Source organism: Bufo gargarizans, chromosome 4, assembly GCF_014858855.1.
Source record: "Bufo gargarizans isolate SCDJY-AF-19 chromosome 4, ASM1485885v1, whole genome shotgun sequence".
NCBI classification, from domain to species: Eukaryota; Metazoa; Chordata; class Amphibia; order Anura; family Bufonidae; genus Bufo; species Bufo gargarizans.
In genome coordinates this window covers 290,512,800-290,536,493 of record NC_058083.1, presented here as the reverse complement: position 1 = coordinate 290,536,493, position 23,694 = coordinate 290,512,800, and the positions used below count along the sequence as shown (strand labels likewise).

The window sequence follows — 23,694 nt, the reverse complement described above, 5'->3', positions numbered from 1 at the left end:
TACACGGCCCCATATTGCAAGGATCTGTACACAATTCCTGGAAGCTGAAAACATCCCTGTTTGTGCATGGCCAGCATACTCACCGGACATGTCACCCATTGAGCATGTTTGGGATGCTCTGGATCGGTGTATAAGACAGTGTTCCAATTCCTGCCAATATTCTGAAACTTTGCAGTTATTGAAGAGGAGTGGACCAACATTCCACAGGCCACAATCAACAACCTGATCAACTCTATGCGACGGAGATGTGCTGCACTGCGTGAGGCAAATGGTGGCCACACCAGATACTTACTGGTTTTCTGACCCCACCCCCCGTAAGGCAAAACTGTGCACATTTCAGAGTGGTCTTTTATTGTGGGCAGTCTAAGGCACACCTGTGCAATATTCATGCTGTCTAATCAGCACCTTGATATGCCACACCTGTGAGGTGGGATGGATCATCTCGGCAAAGGAGAAGTGCTCACTTACACAGATTTAGACCGATTTGTGAATATTTGAGTGTAATGGGTCTTTTGTGTACGTAGAAAATGTTTCCGATCTTTGAGTTCAGCTCATGCAAAATGGGAGCAAAACCAAAAAATGTTTATATTTTTGTTCAGCATACTTAGTAATGTCACCAAATTTGGCATCTATAGTTAGACTTTCAGTCATACCTCATATCACAAGTTTAGGCACTATTAAAAACACTGGCTAAGGCTTCACACACACACGACCACCTTTTTCATCTGTATGCTAAACATACAAAGATGTATTCTGCAAAAAGTATCAATTGGAGTGAGACATAACAGAATGCACACAGAAGGTGGCCATAGTTACCTAGACTAAAATACAGACTGGGACTAGTGCATAAAATGTAAGAGGTGAAGAATGGTGCTGTGTTTCTAAAATTGCCAGCAATCAGCATATATTGAGATTGAAAGATGCATTTTAGCTGAATAATCCACTTACTTGGAAAAATTTCGTTGAGGAATTCAACTTCTTCCTGGAAATTTCTGTGTGGGAATTCCTGATGGTCTGGTTTCATAAAATTTTTTCGTGAATAAAAGAAGTTCTGGAAAACAGAAAAAAGTTTCACATAAGAAAAGACATTTGACACATTAACACACACAAGTGTCCTTATGAGCCATGTACACCTCTGGGAGCAATTTTTATTTATTGTTTAAAAAAAATGTGTCTACACATTTTTTTCCTTACTGATTATCACAGGAAAAGGCACGGAAAAGCAATGCATTTAACATGATAAACAGTAAACAAACTGAGCCATAAATGTAGCCAAAGTATCCATTCTGCTACACAGACCATACAGGCAACAACATTACAGTAAGAGCAAGATATATACAAAGACATTCTGTAAGTGGCTAGGTTTGCCACACTGCAACTGTTTATTTGATGTCTTATGATTGATTACCAAACACTGTATATGTACATGCTTTGTTTACATTTATTAAAAGGAAGCAGTAAAAGGTTAAGCCAACAAACAATGCTGACAGCCCCAAAAAGGTAATCATACCTTTGCTTCAGTTCACCATTGGGACCAGTGATTGGCTGCACAAGTCACATGACTTGATGCCACTGATGCAGTCAGGTAAATAAAGCCTGGCAGTGAAAATCTGAGTGGCAACACGGAATCTACTAGAAATGTACTGCTGCATTTTTAAAGAGAACCTTTCATTAGTTTGTACTTTCTAAAATCAATACCTCACGAGGCAGGCCAAGATTAGGAGAAGTCATTGCAGTCTTTTTTTACTGATGCACTGCTCCATTGCCCCCTGTTCTGTTTTGGCACCATGTATGCTAATAGACCACAATGACATCTCCCAATCTTGGCCTACAATCTCTATAGGTATGAGACAGTACTTTCACACTTGCGGCAGAGGATTCCGGCAGGCAGTTCCGTCGCCGGAACTGCCTGCCGGACCCAGCAATCCTGACACAAATGAATGGCATTTGTTAGACGGATCCGGATACGCCTGACCGATTCATTGAAATACCAGATCCGTCTCTCCGGTGTCATCTGGAAAAACTGATCCGGTATTTTTATGCATCTTTTAAAAGGTCTTTAACCGGATCAGTTATGCCAAAACACTTAATGCCAGATACATTTCAATGGAAATTAATGCCGGATCCAGCATTCCGGCAAGTTTTCAGGATTTTTGGCCTGAGAGAAAACTGCAGCATGCTGCTGTATTTTCTACGGCCAAAAAATTTAGGAGGGACTAAACTGAAGACATCCTGATGCATACTGAACGGAATGCTCTCCATTCAGAATGCGTTAGGATAAAACAGATCAGTTTTTCCCCAGTATTGAGCTCCTGTGACGGAATTCCACACCGGAAAAGAAAAACACTAGTATTTTTTGGTATCCGATTTATGCAATCACAAACTGAAATGCACAATGTTTAAACAGTAACTACATAAAAGAAATTGGGCTGGGCATAACATTTTCAATAGATTGTTCTGCAAAAACAGAACGGAAGACATACGGATGCTTTTCCTTTTTGCGGACCCATTCACTTGAATAGAGCCGCGGATCGTTATTTGCGGGCAATAGGACATGTTCTATGTTTGAACTAAAACAGAAGGCATACGGAGTACCTTCTGTTTTTTTTGTGGATCCATTTAAAAGAATGGTTACGTATATGAATGCAAAAAAAAACATTTGTGTGCAGGAAGCCTTAAACAGTAGAGACTCTGCAGTGAAAAAGCTAACTTACCTGAATGTCATCAAACCCACAGTATTCCCTAGCGAGCTCCAACAGGGGAACCAGTGCTTGCAGTAAGAGGGTGGTACCACATGTCTTCAAAATGAAACGTCTCTTGGAGACAAACATGCTACTCTCACTGTGTAAATAAAAAAGAGATTAATACATTTAGGACGCATACCTTAATTTTCTATCATTACAATTGATCTGCATTCGTAGATTATAATTTTTCTATATAACCAGAGGATGTATGCAAAGGAATCTTATCAGGTTCCAACAATCCAGCGGATAAGGCTACTTTCACACTAGTGGCATGGACCTCCGGCAGGCTGTTTCGTCGGGTAAACAGCCTGTCGGATCCATCCTGCCGCTGGAATAAAAACTACGACATGTCCGACATTTATTCCGGCAGTCTCTCGCCAGAACTCTGCCCCCATTATAGTCAATGGGGACAGAGCAGCAGTCCGGAGGCACACTGTCCCTAGCAGCAGGACGGATCCGACAAGCTGCTTACCCGACGGAACAGCCTGCCGGAGGTCCGTGCCGCTGGTGTGAAAGTAGCCTAAAACTGCATCCAAACAGTGGACAAAATGGCTTGAGGACCATAGATGGCAAATTTCATGGCCCTCTTTCACCACTTGTATCTAGATAGCTACAACAAGAAGGTTCAGTGTTCATGCTAGATTGTTGTTACAAGTCTTCTGAAGGCTCATAGAGCCATAAAGCAAATCAGATCCATCTTGTCAGTGACTAATAGCATTCTCTGTATGTATACATAAATAGCTGTCAGTCACTAAACGATGTGCATAGGGGCAGTCTAAGGCTGATTTTTAAAAAGAGAAGTAGCCATCACAAAATGCAGTCCAATTTGCAAGCAGCATGTTGTAGAGTGAAGGGAGGGGGCAGAGATTGAAATATATACGTTTATATCTGCTGTTTGAGCTCAGTTGTACACGGGAGCCGTATTCTTAGTGACTGACTGCCATCTATGTAAACTCAGTTACTGATCAGATGGCCCTGTGTACAAATGAATACAAAAAGAGCAGAGACACTGGGAGATCAGTAAAACTATATCATGCTGCCTGCAGACTGCGCTTCATTTCATGATAACCTTTCATTAAAAAGGTGCCACATAAAGCATTTCCATTGAAGGACACTACAGGGCTACTACCTGTGTGCTTTCCATGACAACATCCGCTGACCCCAGAGAAGTTCAGGAAGCAGGACCATGTATTACCAGCTCCCTGTCAGGGTCCATTAATAAAGACTACTGTATCATGTATGCTTATGATGAAAGGCTGGGTGCCAAGAACAAGAAAAGGTTTAATAGACTTCAGACAGATGCAGTATATATACACATTACCTGAGTACATAAGCTTCCTGCTTGTCAGTTTTTGTCACACTGATGATCAAACAATGGACATTCTCCAAAAGTTTGTCCCACTCAAACCTGAAAACACAAGAGTGAAAATGATATAAATGCTTTAAACATCTGCTACAGAAGATAGAAGAGCACAGCTACACAGGGGCTGTCCCGTCAGACAAGATAGGACATTAGGTTGGCATAGAAAAATCTCTCACCCATAAGAATATATTATCAGTATTGGCTCTGGTAACGTGATTTGAAAGTGTCTGGTGTTTAGAATTTTGGCAAGATGTAGGCTTCTGAATAATAAAGTTCAGGCCATGAATCAACACGGTAAAAGAGGAGAGAATATTTAAAAGAAAAACTGCTACAAGAGGACATAGTATTAAATTAGAGGGGAAAAAGTTTAAAAGTAATATCAGGAAGTATTACTTTACTGAGAGAGTAGTGGATGCATGGAATAGCCTTCCTGCAGAAGTGGTAGCTGCAAATACAGTGGAGGAGTTTAAGCATGCATGGGATAGGCATAAGGCCATCCTTCATATAAGATAGGGCCAGGGGCTATTCATAGGATTCAGATATATTGGGCAGACTAGATGGGCCAAATGGTTCTTATCTGCCGACACATTCTATGTAGTGCGCCAGCATAGGCAATAACGTAACCAATTCAGCACATTGCATCTACAGGGGTGGGGCAAGCTGGAGAAGAGATCACAGGATCAACACTGGGTCAGAACCATCACTGATAATATAGTTTGATGGGTCAGAATTTCCTATGATGTGAACGCAATATTGCCATTTCTAGTTGACAACTCCTTTAAAGCCTCATTCACACGTCAGTGTTCTGTCAGTGATTTTTATCAGTGATTTTGAGCCAAAACCAGGTACGGCTCTAAACACAGAACAGGTGCAGATCTTTCCCTTATACCTTATGTCTGGGGAGGCTCCAATCCTGGTTTTGGCTCAGAATCACTGATGAGAAAACACTGACGTGTGAATGAGGCTTAAGAGTGCAGATATTCACAGAAAGGCAGAAGTACAGTATGGGGGCCATAACAGTACAGCGATTCTGATCCCCAGCCTTCCCACACAAAACTATACAATGCCAGATTTTAGGGAGACAATGAAAGGGTATGGGGGCCTCTGAATGCCTCTGGCAATAACGTGGTATGTGTAGAGTTATTGTATCCTAGCACAATAAGTACAACTGCACCGCCCACCACAGAAAATAGCACAAACTTGCCATACAGGCTGTTTATGAATGTCAGAACTCATCCTCCTTAGGGTACATTCACAAGTCCGCAACGTGTTTTGCGGATCCGCATCTTGCAGACCGCACATTGCCGGCACTAATAGAATATGCCTGTTCTTGTCCGCAATTGCGTGTGAATGGACCCTTACTCGTAACCCAGGCGGTCTGTAAAACCTTTTAAAGGAGTTCTGCATTTTTTTTTTTAACTGATGATCTATCCTCTGGATAGATCAGCATCTGATCGGCGGGGGTCCAACACCCGGGACCCCCACCAATCAGCTGTTTGAGAAGGCAGCCGCCATCTTGCAGGCCAGTGACGTCATGACCTCACTTGCCTGGGCATGGCTCAGCCCCATTAAAGCTAACGCAGCTGAGCCACACATTTCAGTGATGATAGTCATGACACCACTGGGCCTGCTGGAAAGAGACGGCACCAGTGCCACTGCGAACACTGCTGCCTACTCCAACAGCAGATCGGCAGGGGTCCCGAGTGTGACCCCCAAACGCTGATAATCTATCCAAAGGATCATCAGTACTAAAGTACCGAACCAAAGTCTGGGAGCAGTAAGTTACCACCACTGAAATACTGCTGTATGGTAAAAGAACTATAAGGAAGTGAAGTCACATTTTATAACTAAGTGGACGTTTATTGCAAAATGGCTCTTTATGTACTTAAGACATTGTTCACACTGCAATATACTGGTGTGTTAGAAGGTATATTTAGTTATTCTTATTGGTTCTTTCCCATTACTACTTGTTTAATGTAGCGAGTTGGTTAGCTAGGTAGCATAGAAATCTCCTGCGTCAGATGACCACCACGCCACATTCCTGAGCAGTTAACTCATAGGACATGTACTGAACACTGGAAAGCATATCAGTTGGGGGCAGACTACTCACGACATCGCTTTGCTGTGCATGCTCTGTACACCGGATCTCAGAATTCACTGTAAAACAGTGTCAGAAGTGGGACCCAGGTAATAAATACGCTTATTGTTGATCGGGTGACAGAGAGGGAGAACCCTGGTCACTCAGTATGGGAACAGCCAACACTGCGATACATGTTACAGTATTATCTTGTGACAAAGCCATTGAACATTACAATTATTTAATGTGTTAAGAATGAAGACGAGGACCACCATGAAGTGTCAATAGCTAAATGTATACTTTATTTGAAGCATTCTCAATTAACCCAATGTGTGATATGGGACAATTGAGTAGGTATAAGGTTTAGCAGAGTTTTTTTTACTTTGACAGGGGACCTCTTGTTCCATCGGGCAATGTTATTTAAAAACCGAGTCAGACCGACAAAGTTAAAGGGACATTTGTTTGTTTTATTTAATGGATTTATTAGAGCAGCTGAAAACCAGGGAAGTTCATATTTATGCCCCGGTATGAAAGGCCATGCAGTATGGTATACAGCACAACAAGAAATGTCAAATTTACTGATACTGAGTGTGGAGAGTACCCTTCAATGGGATGGCCATCAATGCCATAGAGAAAAAGAACAATCGAGTTAGGCCACTTTCACACAACAGTATGGCTTGTTCAGCATTTTGCGGTCCATTTTTCACAGATCCATTGTTCTGGTTGAGTTTCCGTTTTGTTTTTTTCCGTATGGCATATACAGCATACAGTAATCACAGAAAAAAAATGGGGCTTGGCATAAAATTTTCAATAGATGGTTCTGCAAAAACGGAATGGATCCGGAAGACATACGGATGCATTTCCGTATGTGTTCCGTTTTACTTTTGCAGACTGACTTGAATGGAGCCACAGAACGTGATATGCGGGCAATAGGACATGTTCTATCTTTCAACGGAAATACAGAAACTGAATGCATACGGAGTACATTCCAGTTTTTTGCGGAACCATTGAAATGAATGGTTCTGTATACGGAACGCAAAAACGGCCCGTAAACCGAATACATTTTATTTATTTTTTTAAACTGTGAAAGAGGCCGCACAAGGTTGATGAGGGGAGGATTCCAAAGTCAGGATTCCCATGTTTTACAGCAACAGAGACTAAGTTTAGGATTCAAGATGATCAGAAGAGAAAACCATGATGAAAAGCTTCTGGTTAGTCTAACAGTTTCTATAGTTTGACTTTTTCTTAGAAGCTGAATGAAGCAAAAGTGTACTGAATCCACCTTTAAAAAAAAAACTAATAATCTAATGATATTAATTTTCATATAAATTTAGAAACATTTATAAATGCTAATCAAATATATTTTATGTGACAAATTCAATGGCCCTTTGTCAAAAAGTTAAAGGGGTTCTTCACTTTCATTTAACTGATGATCTATCCTCTGGATAGATCATCAGCTTCTCATCGGCAGGGGTCCGACACCCGGGACCCCCGCCGATCAGCTGTTTGAGAAGGCAGCGGTGCTCCAGCAGCGCCTCGGCCTTCTTACTGTTTACTGCCGGGCCGCCCGCCCACTGACGTCACGACTTGTATCAACTAGAGTGGGCGCGGCTAAGCTCCATTCAAGTGAACAGAGCTTAGCCGCGCCCACTCTAGTTGATACAAGTCGTGACGTCAGTGGGCAGGCGGCCTGGCGGTAAACAGTGAGAAGGCCGCGGCGCTCCAGCAGCGCCGCTGCCTTCTCAAACAGCTGATCGGCAGGGGTCCCGGGTGTCGGACCCCCGCCGATCAGATGCTGATGATCTATCCAGAGGATAGATCAGTTAAATGAAAGTGAAGAACCCCTTTAAGGGCGTTTGTGGTGATAGAAAAATCAGTTCTCACCGCCTGTGTTCTAGACTGTGCTTATATAATAAACAGTGATAAGCAGGGTGTTCTAGTGGCAAGAATCTGTTCTCACTTCTCTTGTCCTTACACTATAAAAGTGTGGAGGTGAGAACTGATTGTTTATCACCACTAGAACACCCTGCTTATCACTGCTGCTCTAAGGCCCTTACAATATCTGAAACTGTGCATGCTAAATAGTAAGTTCCTCCTCTAAAGGCCAGAGGAGGAAGTTCACTACTGGGCACACCTGCGGTTGTCTCAGAACTGCTAGACAGAACAGAAGACAGCCTTAAAGAGGTTGGCTGGGAATAAGCAACATCACAGGAGCCCACAGCCTGCCTCTGCTATGGAAAGTAAAATATTTGCCTACTCCTAGCTGCTCCAGTCCCGAGTACTGGCTCCCATTTATCCATCTTCCGATCCACAGCTTGTTTAATGGACATGATTATCTGCTCTGCAATAGCCAATAACTGGATTCAGTGGTGACGTGTCTATTGACTGACTGCAGCAGAGTAGATGATCATGTCCATGCTGGAGAGGAAGACTGGAAGATACACACAGGAGCCAGGAAACCGGCGCAGCGCTGCAGATAGCAGGTAAGGCTACTTTCACACTTGCGGCAGAGTGATCTGGCAAGCAGTTCCGTGGCTGCATGCAAACTGAACACATTTGTAGACCGATCCAGATGCGGATCAGTCTTACAAATGCATTACAAGAACGGATCCGTCTCTCCACATGTCATCCAGAGAAACGTGTCCGTTCTATATTTTTCTCATTTTTACCAGTCTGCGCATGCACAGACCGGAATGACTGATCCGGTATTGCAGTATTTTTAATGCTGATCCAGCATTAATACATTTCTATGTAAATTAATGCTGGATTTGGCATTCCAGCAACGGATCCGGAATTTTAATAATGCAACATGCTGCGGTATTTCCTCAGTCCAGTGACTGAACTGAAGACATCCTGATGCATCTAGATTTCGCTCTATTCAGAATGCATGAGGATGAAACTGATCAGTTCTTTTTCTGTTTAGAGCTCCTAGGACGGAACTCCATGCCGGAAAATAATCAAGCTAGTGTGAAAGTACCCCAAGTATGAATATTTCCAGAGTGGAGAAAGGCTGCAGCCACCACTGAAAAGTTATTTATTCCCAGATAACCCTTTTATGATGAGCACTCAATATATCAACTACAAGAGGAATAACTAATTCATAGCAGGCTCCCACCACCTAGTGTAAGGGTACTTTCACACTTGCGGCAGGACGGATCCGGCAGGCTGGTCTCCCTGTCGGATCCATCCTTCCGCTGTTTCGCAGTGTCGCCGCTCAGTCTAATGGGGACGGGGGCGGCGCTCCGGCGCAGTACGGCAGTTTGCGGTCAGAGACCGCCAGACTAAAAAAAACTCAGACATGCAGGACTTTTAGTCCGGCGGCCTTTCGCCGTGCACTGCCCCGCCCCCATTATAGTCAATGGGGACAGAGCGGAAGTCGGGCGAAACAGCGGATCCGACAGGGAGACCAGCCTGCCCGATCCGTCCTGCCGCAAGTGTGAAAGTACCCTAAGGGTACTTTCACACTTGCGTTGTTTGATTCTGGCAGGCAGTTCCGTTGCCTGATCAGGCAAACTGTATGCAAACGCATGTCATTTTTTCTGACTGATCAGGCATTTTTCTGACTAAGGGTACTTTCACACTTGCGTTGCTTGATTCCGGCAGGCAGTTCCGTTGCCTGAACTGACTGCCTGATCAGGCAAACTGTATGCAAACGGATGTCATTTTTTCAGACTGATCAGGCATTTTTCAGACTGATCAGGATCCTGATCAGTCAGAAAAATGCCCGATCAGTCAGAAAAATGCAATGCAATACCGGATCCGTTTTTCCGGTGTCATCAGGCAAAACGGATCAGTTTTTTTTTCATTTTTAAAGGTCTGCGCATGCACAGACCGGAAGGACGGATCCGGCATTCCGGTATTTTGAATGCCGGATCCGGTACTAATACATTCCTATGGAAAAAATGCCGGATCCGGCATTCAGGCAAGTCTTCCGTTTTTTTCGCCGGAGATAAAACCGTAGCATGCTACGGTTTTCTCTTTTGCCTGATCAGTCAAAACGACTGAACTGAAGACATCCTGATGCAAACTGAACGGATTACTCTCCATTCAGAATGCATGGGGATATGCCTGATCAGTTATTTTCTGGTATAGAGCCCCTGTGACGGAACTCTATGCCGGAAAAGAAAAACGCAAGTGTGAAAGTACCCTAATCAGGATCCTGATCAGTCTGAAAAATGCATTGCAATACCGGATCCGTTTTCCGGTGTCATCAGGCAAAATGGATCAGGGTTTTATTTTTCTCATTTTTAAAAGGTCTGCGCATGCGCAGACCGGAAGGACGTATCCGGCATTCCGATATTTTGAATGCACTAATACATTCCTATGGGAAAAAAAAAAATCGGGCATTCAGGCAAGTCTTCAGTTTTTTTTCTGCCGGAGATAAAACCGTAGCCTGCTAACACTAACCGAGAATTCTTGTACAGTCACTCAGAATTGAGAAAGCTCGTTGGAAGAACAAGTGAAATGGTTTCAAGAAATCTACAATAAGTCCAGTTTCCTTGATTTATTTATTACAGATGTAGCATGCTACGGTTTTCTCTTTTGCCTGATCAGTCAAAATGACTGAACTGAAGACATCCTGATGCAAACTGAACAGATTACTCCCCATTCAGAATGCATGGGGATATGTCTGATCAGTTCTTTTCCAGTATAGAGAACCTAGAGTTCCGTCCTATGCCGGAAAAGAAAAACGCTAATGTGAAAAGTAGCCTTAGACTTGCACATGATTCTGCATATAATATAGCTTTTATAACTTTCTGAAGACAAATTCATAGAGTTCTTAAAATTATTAATGGTATAAAGGTGTTTTCCACTTATTAAATGCACAGTACATTGTATATTTACTTAAAGAAAATGTCTGGAATTTCAGAAATTGTATTACAATAAATATGGCTTAAAGGGAACCTGTCATCAACTTTATGCTAACCTCACTGACAGCAGCATAAAATAGTGACAGAAATACGGATTTTAGCGGCATGTCGCACATCAGCTAAAAGTGGTTGCCGAGAACCAGCATCATAATTAGAGATTAGCGAATTTCATATTTTGAATAGATGGGCAAGAGAGCAGGAGATTATGAATAACCATGACTCTTCTCAAGGCCTGGGCTGCAATGATTATGATTAGAGATGAGCAAATTTCTGCTTATGAAATTCATTCACACTTCATTTGGTGGTAAAAGGTGAATTGAGTCCTCTTCCTCCATAATTTAAACCGGACAGATCCATTTTGCAGCCCATAGACTTCTATTATGATGGAATGAATAACGAAATACCTCTAAAGGCATTCAGTCATAGAATTGCGTTATGGTCCATGGTAACAATTCATAACGCAATTCACCTTTTACCACCAAACGAAGTGTGAACGAATTTCATAAGTGGAAATTCGCTCATCTCTAATCACAATCATTGCAGCACAGGCCTTGAAGAGTCAAATATACTGAAGAGTCCTGGTTATTATAATCTCCTGCTCTCCCACCCATCTGCTGATGACTGGCAGTTCTCTCCTAGAGAGAAAGGGAGAAAACTAGGTAGAAGACTGTCAGTCATCAGCAGGTGGGCAGGGAGAGCAGGACTTCATGAATAACCATGACTCTTCTCAGGTGGCCGGGACTCTTTCCAGGCCCAGTCTGCAATGATTGTGATGTTGGTTCTCGGCAACCACTTACTTTTAACTTATAAATGACAGACCGCTGAAATCAACTCTCCAGTATGGCACCACAAAGTTATTCCCTTTAAGGCAGTGATTGTGAACCTTTTAGAGACTGAGTGCCCAATCTGCAACCCAAAGCCCACTTAGTTATCACCAAGTGCCAACACAGCAATTTAACCCGAATACCACTATAGTAAATCATCCATGTACTTTATCATTTAGCTATAATAGCCTGCCTACATTCATGTGCTGTTCATAGTGCGCCCTGCGCTGATGAAGGGCAGGGAAAATCTAAGGCATGTTGGTACACTATAGACTTTGTCCAGAGTGTGGTGCCCACAGGGCTCAGAGTGCCGCCTCCGGCACCCATGCCATAGGTTCACCACCACTGGTTTAGGGTCCATTCACACATCCGCAATTCTTTTACGCATTATGCAGAACGGAATTGGGGACCCATTCATTTCTACGGGGCCGCACAATGTGCTGCCCGGATTCAGAGTTGCGGATCCGCACTTCCAGGTCTGCAATTCCGTTCCTGAAAGCAAAAAAAAAAAAAAAAAAAAAAAACACGAACATGTCCTATTCTTGTCCGCGTTTTCTATTAAGTGCTGGCGATGTGTGAATGGACCCTTAAAGGTCTAAGTAGCCTGATCGTCAGAAAATGCCTGATGTTACCACTTTACTCCAGTACATTTATCACTAAATTATTGGCCATTTATGAAGGAGGCGTAGTTTTATAAAAATGCGAGTCGGAGTCAGAATCTTTGCTTACCAACTCCACAGCACTGATTGCTATACTTTTTCTCCAATGGGAATATGTCATTATAAAATTACCAATAGAAAAACAAACAAATTGTGCAGTTTTCGCAGTGAATAGGCCTAGTGTTGAGCCTGTGGTCTGCACAGGTATTTTCAGAGGCCAAATTATAGGCGGAATTACAATGACAGATATCACTTCTATATAGATAAGTCTATCACACTGGTGTTTTGGTTACAGTTTGAGAGATCCGTTCAGGGCTCTCACAAACGGTCCAACACGGATCAGTTTGCATTCCGAATGGAAGAGGATCCGCTCACAATGCATCGGTTTGCCTCCATTCCGCTTTGGAGGAGGACACCAAAACGCAGCTTGCAGAGTTTTGGTGTCAGTCTGACAAAACTGAGCCAAAACGGATCCATCCTTACATAATGTAAGTCAATCGGGACGGAGCCGTTTTCTATGATACAAACGGATCAGTTCTGAACGGATGCATGCGGTTGTCATATCTGAACGGATCCGTCTGTGCAGATCCGCACCAAACACGAGTGTGAAAGTAGTCTAACAGTTATCCACCATTAACAATAGGTAATCTCAAAGCTTATCTGATCCCTTCTGACCTCTACACAGGTCACAAAACATGCCTACAGAATGCTCCCTTAGAAGTTAGTGAGATCCCCTCCTGTCTATTGTGTCTATGGCCCATATGACAGCTCTCAAAGAACCAGAAGGCATGACATTTAAGCCTAGAGGTCGGCAGGAAAACCACAGTAAGTTTATTTTTAGCGTTATGAAAATCAAAAAATCTAAAAGTGTAACAAAAATTTAAACAGGCAATTTTTTTTATGACATTCCCTTTAAAGTGTACCTAACCTTTTAAACAATTTTATAAAAAATTAAAAATGTAAATGCTATAATTTTTCTAATACTTTTTTTTACCGTTTTACTTATAAAGCAGGCCCCTGAAGTTTAGGTACCTATAGAGCTGTGGTAACTTAACACTCCTACACCACCTTACATGCTAGTGTACATATTCAACTGTGGGGTCCCAGCAAGTGTTGTAAAGGGAGGAAACCCTGCCTGCGCCAGCTCCACTCTGCCAAAGCCTGGCATAGCTCATCACCAATCTACAGCACATTCCATAGATCAAACTGCCCTCAATAGCTGCTACGAGTACCAAGGTAGAAGAGGTAAACCAACAGCGAGCATATCCTGTGCTTGCTGGACCAATGAATCATGCAACTAAAGCTCTATCATATGCTGCACATTATACAGATCCCCTTCCAAATGACTACACTTGTATATACATCCACTACTAAAGCCAATGAGCTTCTGTGAGGTAGAATATATAGAATGCTTTACCTGCCCCTACACTGGACTTCTGAGGTAGAAATTATAGAATGCTTTACCTGTTACTATACAGAGCTTCTCTTAGGTAGAAGTTACAGAATGCTTTACCTGCCCATACACCGAGCTTATCCGATGTAGAAATAGAATGCTTCACCTGCCACTACACTGAGCTTCTCTGAGGTAGAAACAGAATGCTTCACCTGCCCCTACACTGAGCTTCTCTGAGGTAGAAATAGAATGCTTCACCTGCCCCTACACTGAGCTTCTCTGAGGTAGAAACAGAATGCTTCACCTGCCCCTACACTGAGCTTCTCTGAGGTAGAAATAGAATGCTTTACCTGCCCATACACTGAGCTTCTCTGAGGTAGAAATAGAATGCTTTACCTGCCCATACACTGAGCTTCTCTGAGGTAGAAGAGGTAAACCAACAGCGAGCATATCCTGTGCTTGCTGGACCAATGAATCATGCAACTAAAGCTCTATCATATGCTGCACATTATACAGATCCCCTTCCAAATGACTACACTTGTATATACATCCACTACTAAAGCCAATGAGCTTCTGTGAGGTAGAATATATAGAATGCTTTACCTGCCCCTACACTGGACTTCTGAGGTAGAAATTATAGAATGCTTTACCTGTTACTATACAGAGCTTCTCTTAGGTAGAAGTTACAGAATGCTTTACCTGCCCATACACCGAGCTTATCCGATGTAGAAATAGAATGCTTCACCTGCCACTACACTGAGCTTCTCTGAGGTAGAAACAGAATGCTTCACCTGCCCCTACACTGAGCTTCTCTGAGGTAGAAATAGAATGCTTCACCTGCCCCTACACTGAGCTTCTCTGAGGTAGAAACAGAATGCTTCACCTGCCCCTACACTGAGCTTCTCTGAGGTAGAAACAGAATGCTTCACCTGCCCCTACACTGAGCTTCTCTGAGGTAGAAATAGAATGCTTTACCTGCCCATACACTGAGCTTCTCTGAGGTAGAAATAGAATGCTTTACCTGCCCATACACTGAGCTTCTCTGAGGTAGAAGAGGTAAACCAACAGCGAGCATATCCTGTGCTTGCTGGACCAATGAATCATGCAACTAAAGCTCTATCATATGCTGCACATTATACAGATCCCCTTCCAAATGACTACACTTGTATATACATCCACTACTAAAGCTAACGAGCTTCTGTGAGGTAGACTATATAGAATGCTTCACCTGCCCCTACACTGGACTTGTGAGGTAGAAATTATAGAATGCTTTACCTGTTACTATACAGAGCTTCTCTTAGGTAGAAGTTACAGAATGCTTTACCTGCCCATACACCGAGCTTATCCGATGTAGAAATAGAATGCTTCACCTGCCACTACACTGAGCTTCTCTGAGGTAGAAATAGAATGCTTCACCTCTCACTACATTGAGCTTCTCTTAGGTAGAAACAATGCTTCACCTGCCCCTACACAGCTTCTCTGAGGTAGAAATAGAATGCTTCACCTGCCCCTACACTGAGCTTCTCAGATGTAGAAATAGAATGCTTTACCTGCCTATACACCGAGCTTCTCTGATGTAGAAATAGAATGCTTTACCTGCCCATAAACTGAGCTTCCCTGAGGTAGAAATAGAATGCTTCACCTGCCCCTACACTGAGCTTCTCTGATGTAGAACTAGAATGCTTCCCCTGTCACGACACTGAGCTTCTCTGATTTAGAAATAGAATGCTTCACCTGCCACTACACTGAGCTTCTCTGATGTAGAAATATAGAATGCTTTACCTGCCACTACACAGCTTCTCTGATGTAGAAATATAGAATGCTTTACCTGCCACTACACTGAGCTTCTGATGTAGAAATAGAATGCGTCACCTGTCACTACACTGAGCTTCTGATGTAGAAATAGAATGCTTCCCCTGTCACTACACTGAGCTTCTCTGAGGCAGACAGAATGCTTCACCTGCCCCTACACTGAGCTTCTCTGATGTAGAAATTATAGAATGCTTCACCTGCCCCTACACTGAGCTTCCCTGAGGTAGAAATTATAGAATGCTTCACCTGCCCCTACACTGAGCTTCTCTGAGGTAGAAGTCAGAATGCTTTAGCGGAGGTAGAATTCTAGACTGTTTCCCCTGTCACTACGCTGAGCTTCCCTGAGGTAGAAACAGAATGCTTCACCAGCCCCTACACTGAGCTTCTGAGGTAGAAATTATAGAATGCTTCACCTGCCACTACACAGCTTGCCTGATGTAGAAATATAGAATGCTTCACCTGCCCCTACACTGAGCTTCCCTGAGGTAGAAATAGAATGCTTCACCTGCCCCTACACTGAGCTTCTCTGATGTAGAAATAGAATGCTTCACCTGCCCCTACACTGAGCTTCTCTGATGTAGAAATAGAATGCTTCACCTGCCCCTACACTGAGCTTCTCTGATGTAGAAATAGAATGCTTCACCTGCCCCTACACTGAGCTTCTCTGAGGTAGAAATAGAATGCTTCACCTGCCCCTACACTGAGCTTCTCTGAGGTAGAAATAGAATGCTTCACCTGCCCCTACACTGAGCTTCTCTGAGGTAGAAATAGAATGCTTCACCTCTCACTACATTGAGCTTCTCTGATGTAGAATTATAGAATGCTTCACCTGCCACTACACCGAGCTTCCCTGAGGTATAAGTCAGAATGCTTCACCTGCCACTACACTGAGCTTCCCTGAGGTAGAATTATAGACTGCTTCACCTGCCCCTACACTGAGCTTCCCTGAGGTAGAAGTCAGAATGCTTTAGCGGAGGTAGAATTCTAGACTGTCTCCCCTGTCACTACACAGAGTTTCCCTGAGGTAGAATTATAGACTGCTTCACCTGCCCCTACACTGAGCTTCCCTGAGGTAGAAGTCAGAATGCTTTAGCGGAGGTAGAATTCTAGACTGTCTCCCCTGTCACTACACTGAGCTTCCCTGAGGTAGAAACAGAATGCTTCACCTGCCCCTACACTGAGCTTCCCTGAGGTAGAAATTATAGAATGCTTCACCTGCCCCTACACTGAGCTTCCCTGAGGTAGAAGTCAGAATGCTTTAGCGGAGGTAGAATTCTAGACTGTCTCCCCTGTCACTACACAGAGCTTCCCTGAGGTAGAAGTCAGAATGCTTTAGCGGAGGTAGAATTCTAGACTGTTTCCCCTGTCACTACACAGCCTCTGAGGCAGGAAAGGCATTAGGGGTTCCCCAAGCCACCACTTTACAGAGGTTCCCATGCTGTAAATATGGGCATCACTGACTGTCACTAGAACCAAGTGCTTTTGCATAAGCAGCCATGGCATTTTCCCAAATCTCAAGCTTCTCTTCTCAAACACTACATCACTAGTATTAGGTCTGCCATGACAATGAAAAGATGCCAGCTTCTGACTGAGCCAATCTGACCAATGGGTAGCCAGAGCAGCGAGTCTATGATCATGTCATTATTTCATTGTGCTCCACCACAATTCCTTAGGCAGACCACATCTAAGTATTCCACCAGCCGGCTTTGTTAGAGGACAGTAGGAGAGGTCAGACACTGCCAGGCTGCCTCACCAGTAACAGTGCCCAGCAATCAATGGAAGCGTGCTCCAGAGACTGCATAGCTAATAAATCTCCCCTGCCAGAAGCCACTCCATTACCGGGTGTGCCGTGCACAGGCCTGGCGAGGTGTGGGTGCCAGGAGCTCTATATGGGGCCTCCCCTTATAAGGGCAACGGGAAGCCATTTGGCAACGTGTGCAAAGGCAGCACATGCTCCGCGCCCGAGATCCGTGAGCCCCACCCTCCCCGGGCAAGCAAGTCACCTCAGCGGGCAGGATTTCCTGCCTTCCCGGGGCAGGACAGGTGTGCTTCCATTACTGACCATACTCTAAGCACACTGCCCGGTGAGATACAGAAACAGGTGCCCGCAGGCAGCCATTCCATATGTTCCCAGCACAACTGCGCCACAAATGAATGAAAGTCTACCGGCCACCCAGTAACAAGCCCCCACACGGCTGCAGCAGCAAGGGATCTATAAGGGCTGCCTGTCCCCCCCAGCTCCGCACCCCGACAAGAGGGCAAGGCAGAAACAAAATGGCAGGTCAGTCTGCCTCCCTCATACTCCCCGCCAGGCAGGGATGTCAGCGCCCCATCCCCCACTGCTCAGACGGCACAGAGCACATGGGCAGCCGGCTCACTGCAGGGGAAAGGAGCGCACGGCCATAAGCCAGGTCAGTGTCACCTTCACCACAGTCCCCAGGACACTCACCTTGGGATGTCCCGAAGGTCTCCGGATCCTTTGGTCTCATCGTGCTGGCTAAACCAGACCTCCAGCAGCTTCTCGGTGCCCTCGAAGAAGTGCGCGCCGCTGTCCTCCATCTCCCCCCCAGCAGCCGGAGACCCACTAACAACGCAGAAAATAACGAGAAACGGAAAATAGATATCTGCTTAGATTACTTTCCTCCCACGCCCGATTTTTCTTTTCGTGTTAAAAATTAAATGATTCTAGAATATTCTTAGTGTTTAGCTTCTTCCTCGGCGTTCGGAAGGTTCTATGAGGTGTTAAGCTTGGTGGTCGATGTTGGGTGTTTCTGTATGTGATGGATAGTGAATTCCTCCGATGCAGTCTCTTATTTCCCGTTATATCGATTCCCCTGTTACAGAGAACGCGATTGAGCGAGCGCTAGCTAATATCGCCGGCCATACTGTGTAAAGCGACAAGAAGGGGCACGAGCCGCCGCTTAAATACCCGGGGCGGTGACACTGATGACGTAGGCGGCTCGAGCGACTGAACAGCCTATCAGCTCGAAAGAAACTGATGGAAGAGCGCGTCAGTCGTGTAAGCCACGCCCCCAGGATCTCCCTCTCCATGGCTGGTGTCCTGTTAGTCTATCTGAGGAGGATTAACGGCCGGGAAAGGGGCGGGCGTGCAGTAGTCATGGTGGTAGCCGTCACTGCAGGCACTGTGTCAGAGGTCTCAGGCGAGGACATGATACACAGTGCTTGGTAGACATGTATGTGGATATCTGTGAGGATCACTGAACTGAGAACTAAGCTGTTTCTGACTATAAATGGCGGTGGCTTGTACCAGGGCAAGAAGACACTAGTGGACCTTAGTAGGACCATACCGTTCTAACATCTGGCACAGCGGGAAGCGGCTGCTTTGGGGCCCTGACACAGAAGGGGCCCATCCAGGAGGACTAAAGGATTTTGTCAGGGCCCCCTTAACAGTATTACACAATAAAATTATATACAGTGACAGTATAGACCAGGGATGGCCAACCTGCGGCTCTCCAGCTGTTGCAAAACTACAAGTCCCCGCATGCCCAGACTGTCTACAGCTATCCGCCTACAGCAAGGCATGGTGGGAATTGTAGTTTTACAACAGCTGGAGAGCCGCAGGCTGGCCGTCTCTGGTATAGATGGATGGAACAGCTGCCGGGCCAGGTCTGAGAGAGCGATCTTTACTAGCCACAGGAATGGGGGCGGCATGAATGGAAGGGGCTGCGAAAAAATTACTAGGGGAGGAGGGCCCCATTCCAAAATATGCTGTGGGGCCCAGTAATTTCTAGTTACGCCATTGCAGAAGGAGAATACAAAATGGTGGCATGCTCCATCAAACATAGCCTTACAGACCCACTTCCCTCTAAAACCATTACTCCGCATGGAGTCCATGTGTCAACACAGTGGCTCTGCCATTTGTATGGAACCTAATGCACACAGAACTAGGTTCACATCACCTTTTAGTAGAGAAGGAAGAAAACGGATTCTTTATTCTGAGCATTCGTTATCCGTTTGCATCTGTATTGTCAGAGATCTGTAATTTTTCACCGGAAAATCCAAAAATTCCTCACATCTAAAATGGCAAAAACTGATGCATTGTTTCATCTGATGAATCAGAAGAATGGAAAACTAGACAGTGCTGTGACCCCGGCCTAAGAGATGAGACTAGCACAGGGATGGGCAAACTGCGGCCCTCCAGCTGTTGTAAAACTACAACTCCCAGTATGCCCAGTCTGCCTACAGCGATCAGCCTACAGCAGGGCATGATGGGATTTGTAGTTTTACAACAGCTGCAGAAGACACTATTAAGGGCTCTTTCACACCTGCGTTCTTTTCTTCCGGCATAGAGTTTCGTCGTCGGGGCTCTATGCTGGAAGAATCCTGATCAGTTTTATCCTAATGCATTCTGAATGGAGAGAAATCCGTTCAGGATGTCTTCAGTTCAGGACCGGAACGTTTTTTGGCCTGAGAAAATAGCGCAGCATGCTGCGGTTTTTGCTCCGGCCAAAAATCCTGAAGACTTGCTGCAAGGCCGGATCCGGAATGAATGCCCATTGAAAGGCATTGATCCGGATCCGGCCTTAGGCTAAACGTCGTTTCGGCGCATTGCCGGATGCGACGTTTAGCTTTTTCTCAATGGTTACCATGGCTGCCGGGACGCTAAAGTCCTGGCAGCCATGGTAAAGTGTAGCGGGGAAGCAGCATACTTACCGTCCGTGCGGCTCCCGGGGCGCTCCAGAGTGACGTCAGGGCGCCCCACGCGCATGGATCATGTGATCGCATGGCACGTCATCCATGCGCATGGGGCGCTCTGACGTCACTCTGGAGCACCCCGGGAGCCGCGCGGACGGTAATTATACCGCTCCCCGCTCCTACTATGGCAACCAGGACTTTAATAGCTTCCTGGCTGCCATAGTAACACTGAAAGCATTTTGAAGACGGATCCGTCTTCAAATGCTTTCAGTACACTTGCGTTTTTCTGGATCCGGCGTGTAATGCAAGTGGAGTACACGCCGGATCCGGACTACGCAAGTGTGAAAGAGGCCTTACAAAGTGATGGTTTTGCCGTTTAGGACGTCACAAAGTTACTGCAAAAGAGAGTCTCCATAATGTAGTGATCGGAAATGTTTGCTATGCCAGCTGGATCCTTTCCAAAATGTGTACCATCAGGGCTGCGTCTAGGCAGTACAGTGTCACAGTACATCCCTGTTCTGTTACTTTATGGCTGAGTCTGCGGGATGCACAGCAGATACGATATAGTGCACAATACTGGGGCTTACAAGTGCATAGAAGAGCATCTTTACACAGGGGACAGTGGGCCCCTTCCTTTCATCATAGCCGGCCTGGTTGTCTGCCTAACTTTACTGACTCAGGTTTGAATGTGGGACTACAATCCCTATTCTGCTAATAAAACATTTGAAAGATATATTGCAATAATAGCAATACAGTTTTTTGCTATGTGATTGCAGAAGACCACCAAGCTGTCCAGACCGGAATTCCTGTAACATCAGATTTTCAGTTCCACCATATGTATACTGGCCGTCTTCTTTGACAAGACAAACCCCTTGACCCCTTTTTAACAACAAATTATCCCCTCTCCACTAGTTACATTGGGTGTCTGATCATAAGAATGAGGGTCCTGTGTCCCATATATGAATGGAGAAGCAGTTGAGCATGGACACTACTGAAGATAACCAAGTACAACGCTCAGCTACATCCAACATTCCCATAGAGTTTGAATGGAGTGCAGTGTGATACTCAACCACTCCGTCATTCAAATGGGGCATACAGAATCCCTGTTCTTGTGATTGGTGGGGGTCTGACTACTAGGACAGTTGTTTCCTATTCAGAAAATAGGGTATAACTTGTTGAGGTTTCTCTCTCTTTGGATATTAAAATTGACACTAAGCTATGCATCGACCTCTATGCATGTTACAATCTAAAATTCGGACTATATCTTACACATGTACAAATGCTACCCTTCCCCTTTGAATAGCCACATGATTTATATTAGGCTACATTCACACTCGCGTTTGGTGCGGATCCGTCTTGTACCTGCACAGACGTATCCGCACCAATAAACGGATCCGTCTTGACTTACATTGAAAATCAATGGGGGACAGATCAGTTTTCAATTGCACCATATTGCGTCAGTAAAAAATGGATCCGTCCCCATTGACTTACGTTGTAAGTCAGGACGGATACGTTTGGCTCCGCATCATCAGGCGGACACCAAAACACTGTAAGCTGCATTTTAGTGACCGCCTAATAAACGTAACGGAGACCAAACGCAGCAAAATTGATGCATTCTGAAAGGATCTTTATCCATTCAGAATGAATTGAGGCTGAACTGATCCGTTTTGGACCGCTTGTGAGAGCCCTGAAACGGATCTCACAATCGGATCTAGAAACGCCAGTGTGAAAGTAGCCTTAATCTAAAGCCTGGTTACTCTTAGTATTTAGTGAGGTAATACATCTGTGGGTTGGTTTTGAATATTACGGTTTATTAGTGCTGTATAGTATAGTTGATGGCAAGTTTTGACATTTGGGGAAATGCATTGAGAAAACCTTAAAAAGCAAGAGGGTGATAGTGTGTATTTTACAAAAAACTTCTTGTGTAATTAGGATTTAGCATCACACTTCCGTCCACCATTCATGTTCCACATGAACAGCTGAAAGTGAAATTATTAGTGTTGAGCGAGCATGCTCGGCTGAATACCATTTCGGCTCAAGCATCGCTATGCTCGGCACATGGAAAAGGAATTTTAATAAACAGCAAACTAAGCTGCAAAAACCAGTGTCAGGCAGCTGTTGCCAAGGCCAATAAGATAATGGGTTGCATCAGAAGGGGCATAGATGCCCGTGATAAGAACATAGTCCTGCCACTTTACAAATCGCTAGTCAGACCACACATGGAGTACTGTGTACAGTTTTGGGCTCCTGTGAACAAGGCAGACATAGCAGAGCTGGAGAGGGTCCAGAGGAGGGCAACTAAAGTAATAACTGGAATGGGGCAACTACAGTACCCTGAAAGATTATCAAAATTAGGGTTATTCACTTTAGAAAAAAAGACGACTGAGGGGAGATCTAATTACTATGTATAAATATATCAGGAGTCAGTACAGAGATCTATCCTATCATCTGTTTATCCCCAGGACGGTGACTGTGACGAGGGGACATCCTCTGCGTCTGGAGGAAAGAAGGTTTGTACACAAACATAGAAGAGGATTCTTTACGGTAAGAGCAGTGAGACTATGGAACTCTCTGCCTGAGGAGGTGGTGATGGTGAGTACAATAAAGGAATTCAAGAGGGGCCTGGATGTATTTCTGGAGTGTAATAATATTACAGGCTATAGCTACTAGAGAGGGGTTGTTGATCCAGGGAGTTAGTCTGATTGCCTGATTGGAGTCGAGAAGGAATTTTTTATTCCCCTAAAGTGGGGGAAATTGGCTTCTACCTCACAGTTTTTGAGGATCAACTTGCAGTATAACAGGCCGAACTGGATGGACAAATGTCTTTTTTCGGCCTTATGTACTACGTTACTATGGCAGTACTCGGCCGAGTACCGCATTTGCTCGAACGCAATGCTCAAGTCTCCTACCCACACGTTTCACTACTGCCCTCACTGTATTGCCAGTAACCATGTTGGCTACTGACATTACAGTGATTGGCTGGCCAGAACACGTCATCGATGACGCGTGTTCGGCTCATTCTAAGGCCCCTTGCAGGCAAGCATGTTCGGATTAGGTCCAGATGTGTTGCGTCTGCGATCAGGGAAAATTGTGCGAGCGCGTACGCAATTTCAGTCAGTTTTGATTGCGTTCCTCATTTTTTCCCGATCAAGTGCAATGCGTTTTGCACGCGCGTGAGAAAAAACTGATTGTGGTACCCGGACCCAAAACCGGACTTCTTCACTCAAGTTCGGGTTTGGGTTAGGTGATCTGTAGATTTTATTATTTTCCCTTATAACATGGTTATAAGGGAAAA

At 44.7% G+C, this 23,694-nt stretch overlaps 1 protein-coding gene across 1 annotated transcript in view; it reads right to left on the bottom strand.

Annotated features, from left to right (window-relative positions):
- Nucleotides 1-18,634, bottom strand: part of AMD1 (adenosylmethionine decarboxylase 1) — a 33,432-nt gene extending 14,798 nt beyond the window's left edge. The window contains exons 1-4 of the mRNA XM_044290281.1: nt 18,193-18,634; nt 4,066-4,152; nt 2,715-2,841; nt 949-1,051 (exon numbers count right to left, since the gene is read on the bottom strand). Coding sequence (XP_044146216.1) covers nt 949-1,051; nt 2,715-2,841; nt 4,066-4,152; nt 18,193-18,302 — 427 coding nt within the window. The 5' untranslated portion in view covers nt 18,303-18,634. The remainder of the gene's footprint in view (nt 1-948; nt 1,052-2,714; nt 2,842-4,065; nt 4,153-18,192) is intronic.
- Nucleotides 18,635-23,694: the final 5,060 nt, after the last annotated feature.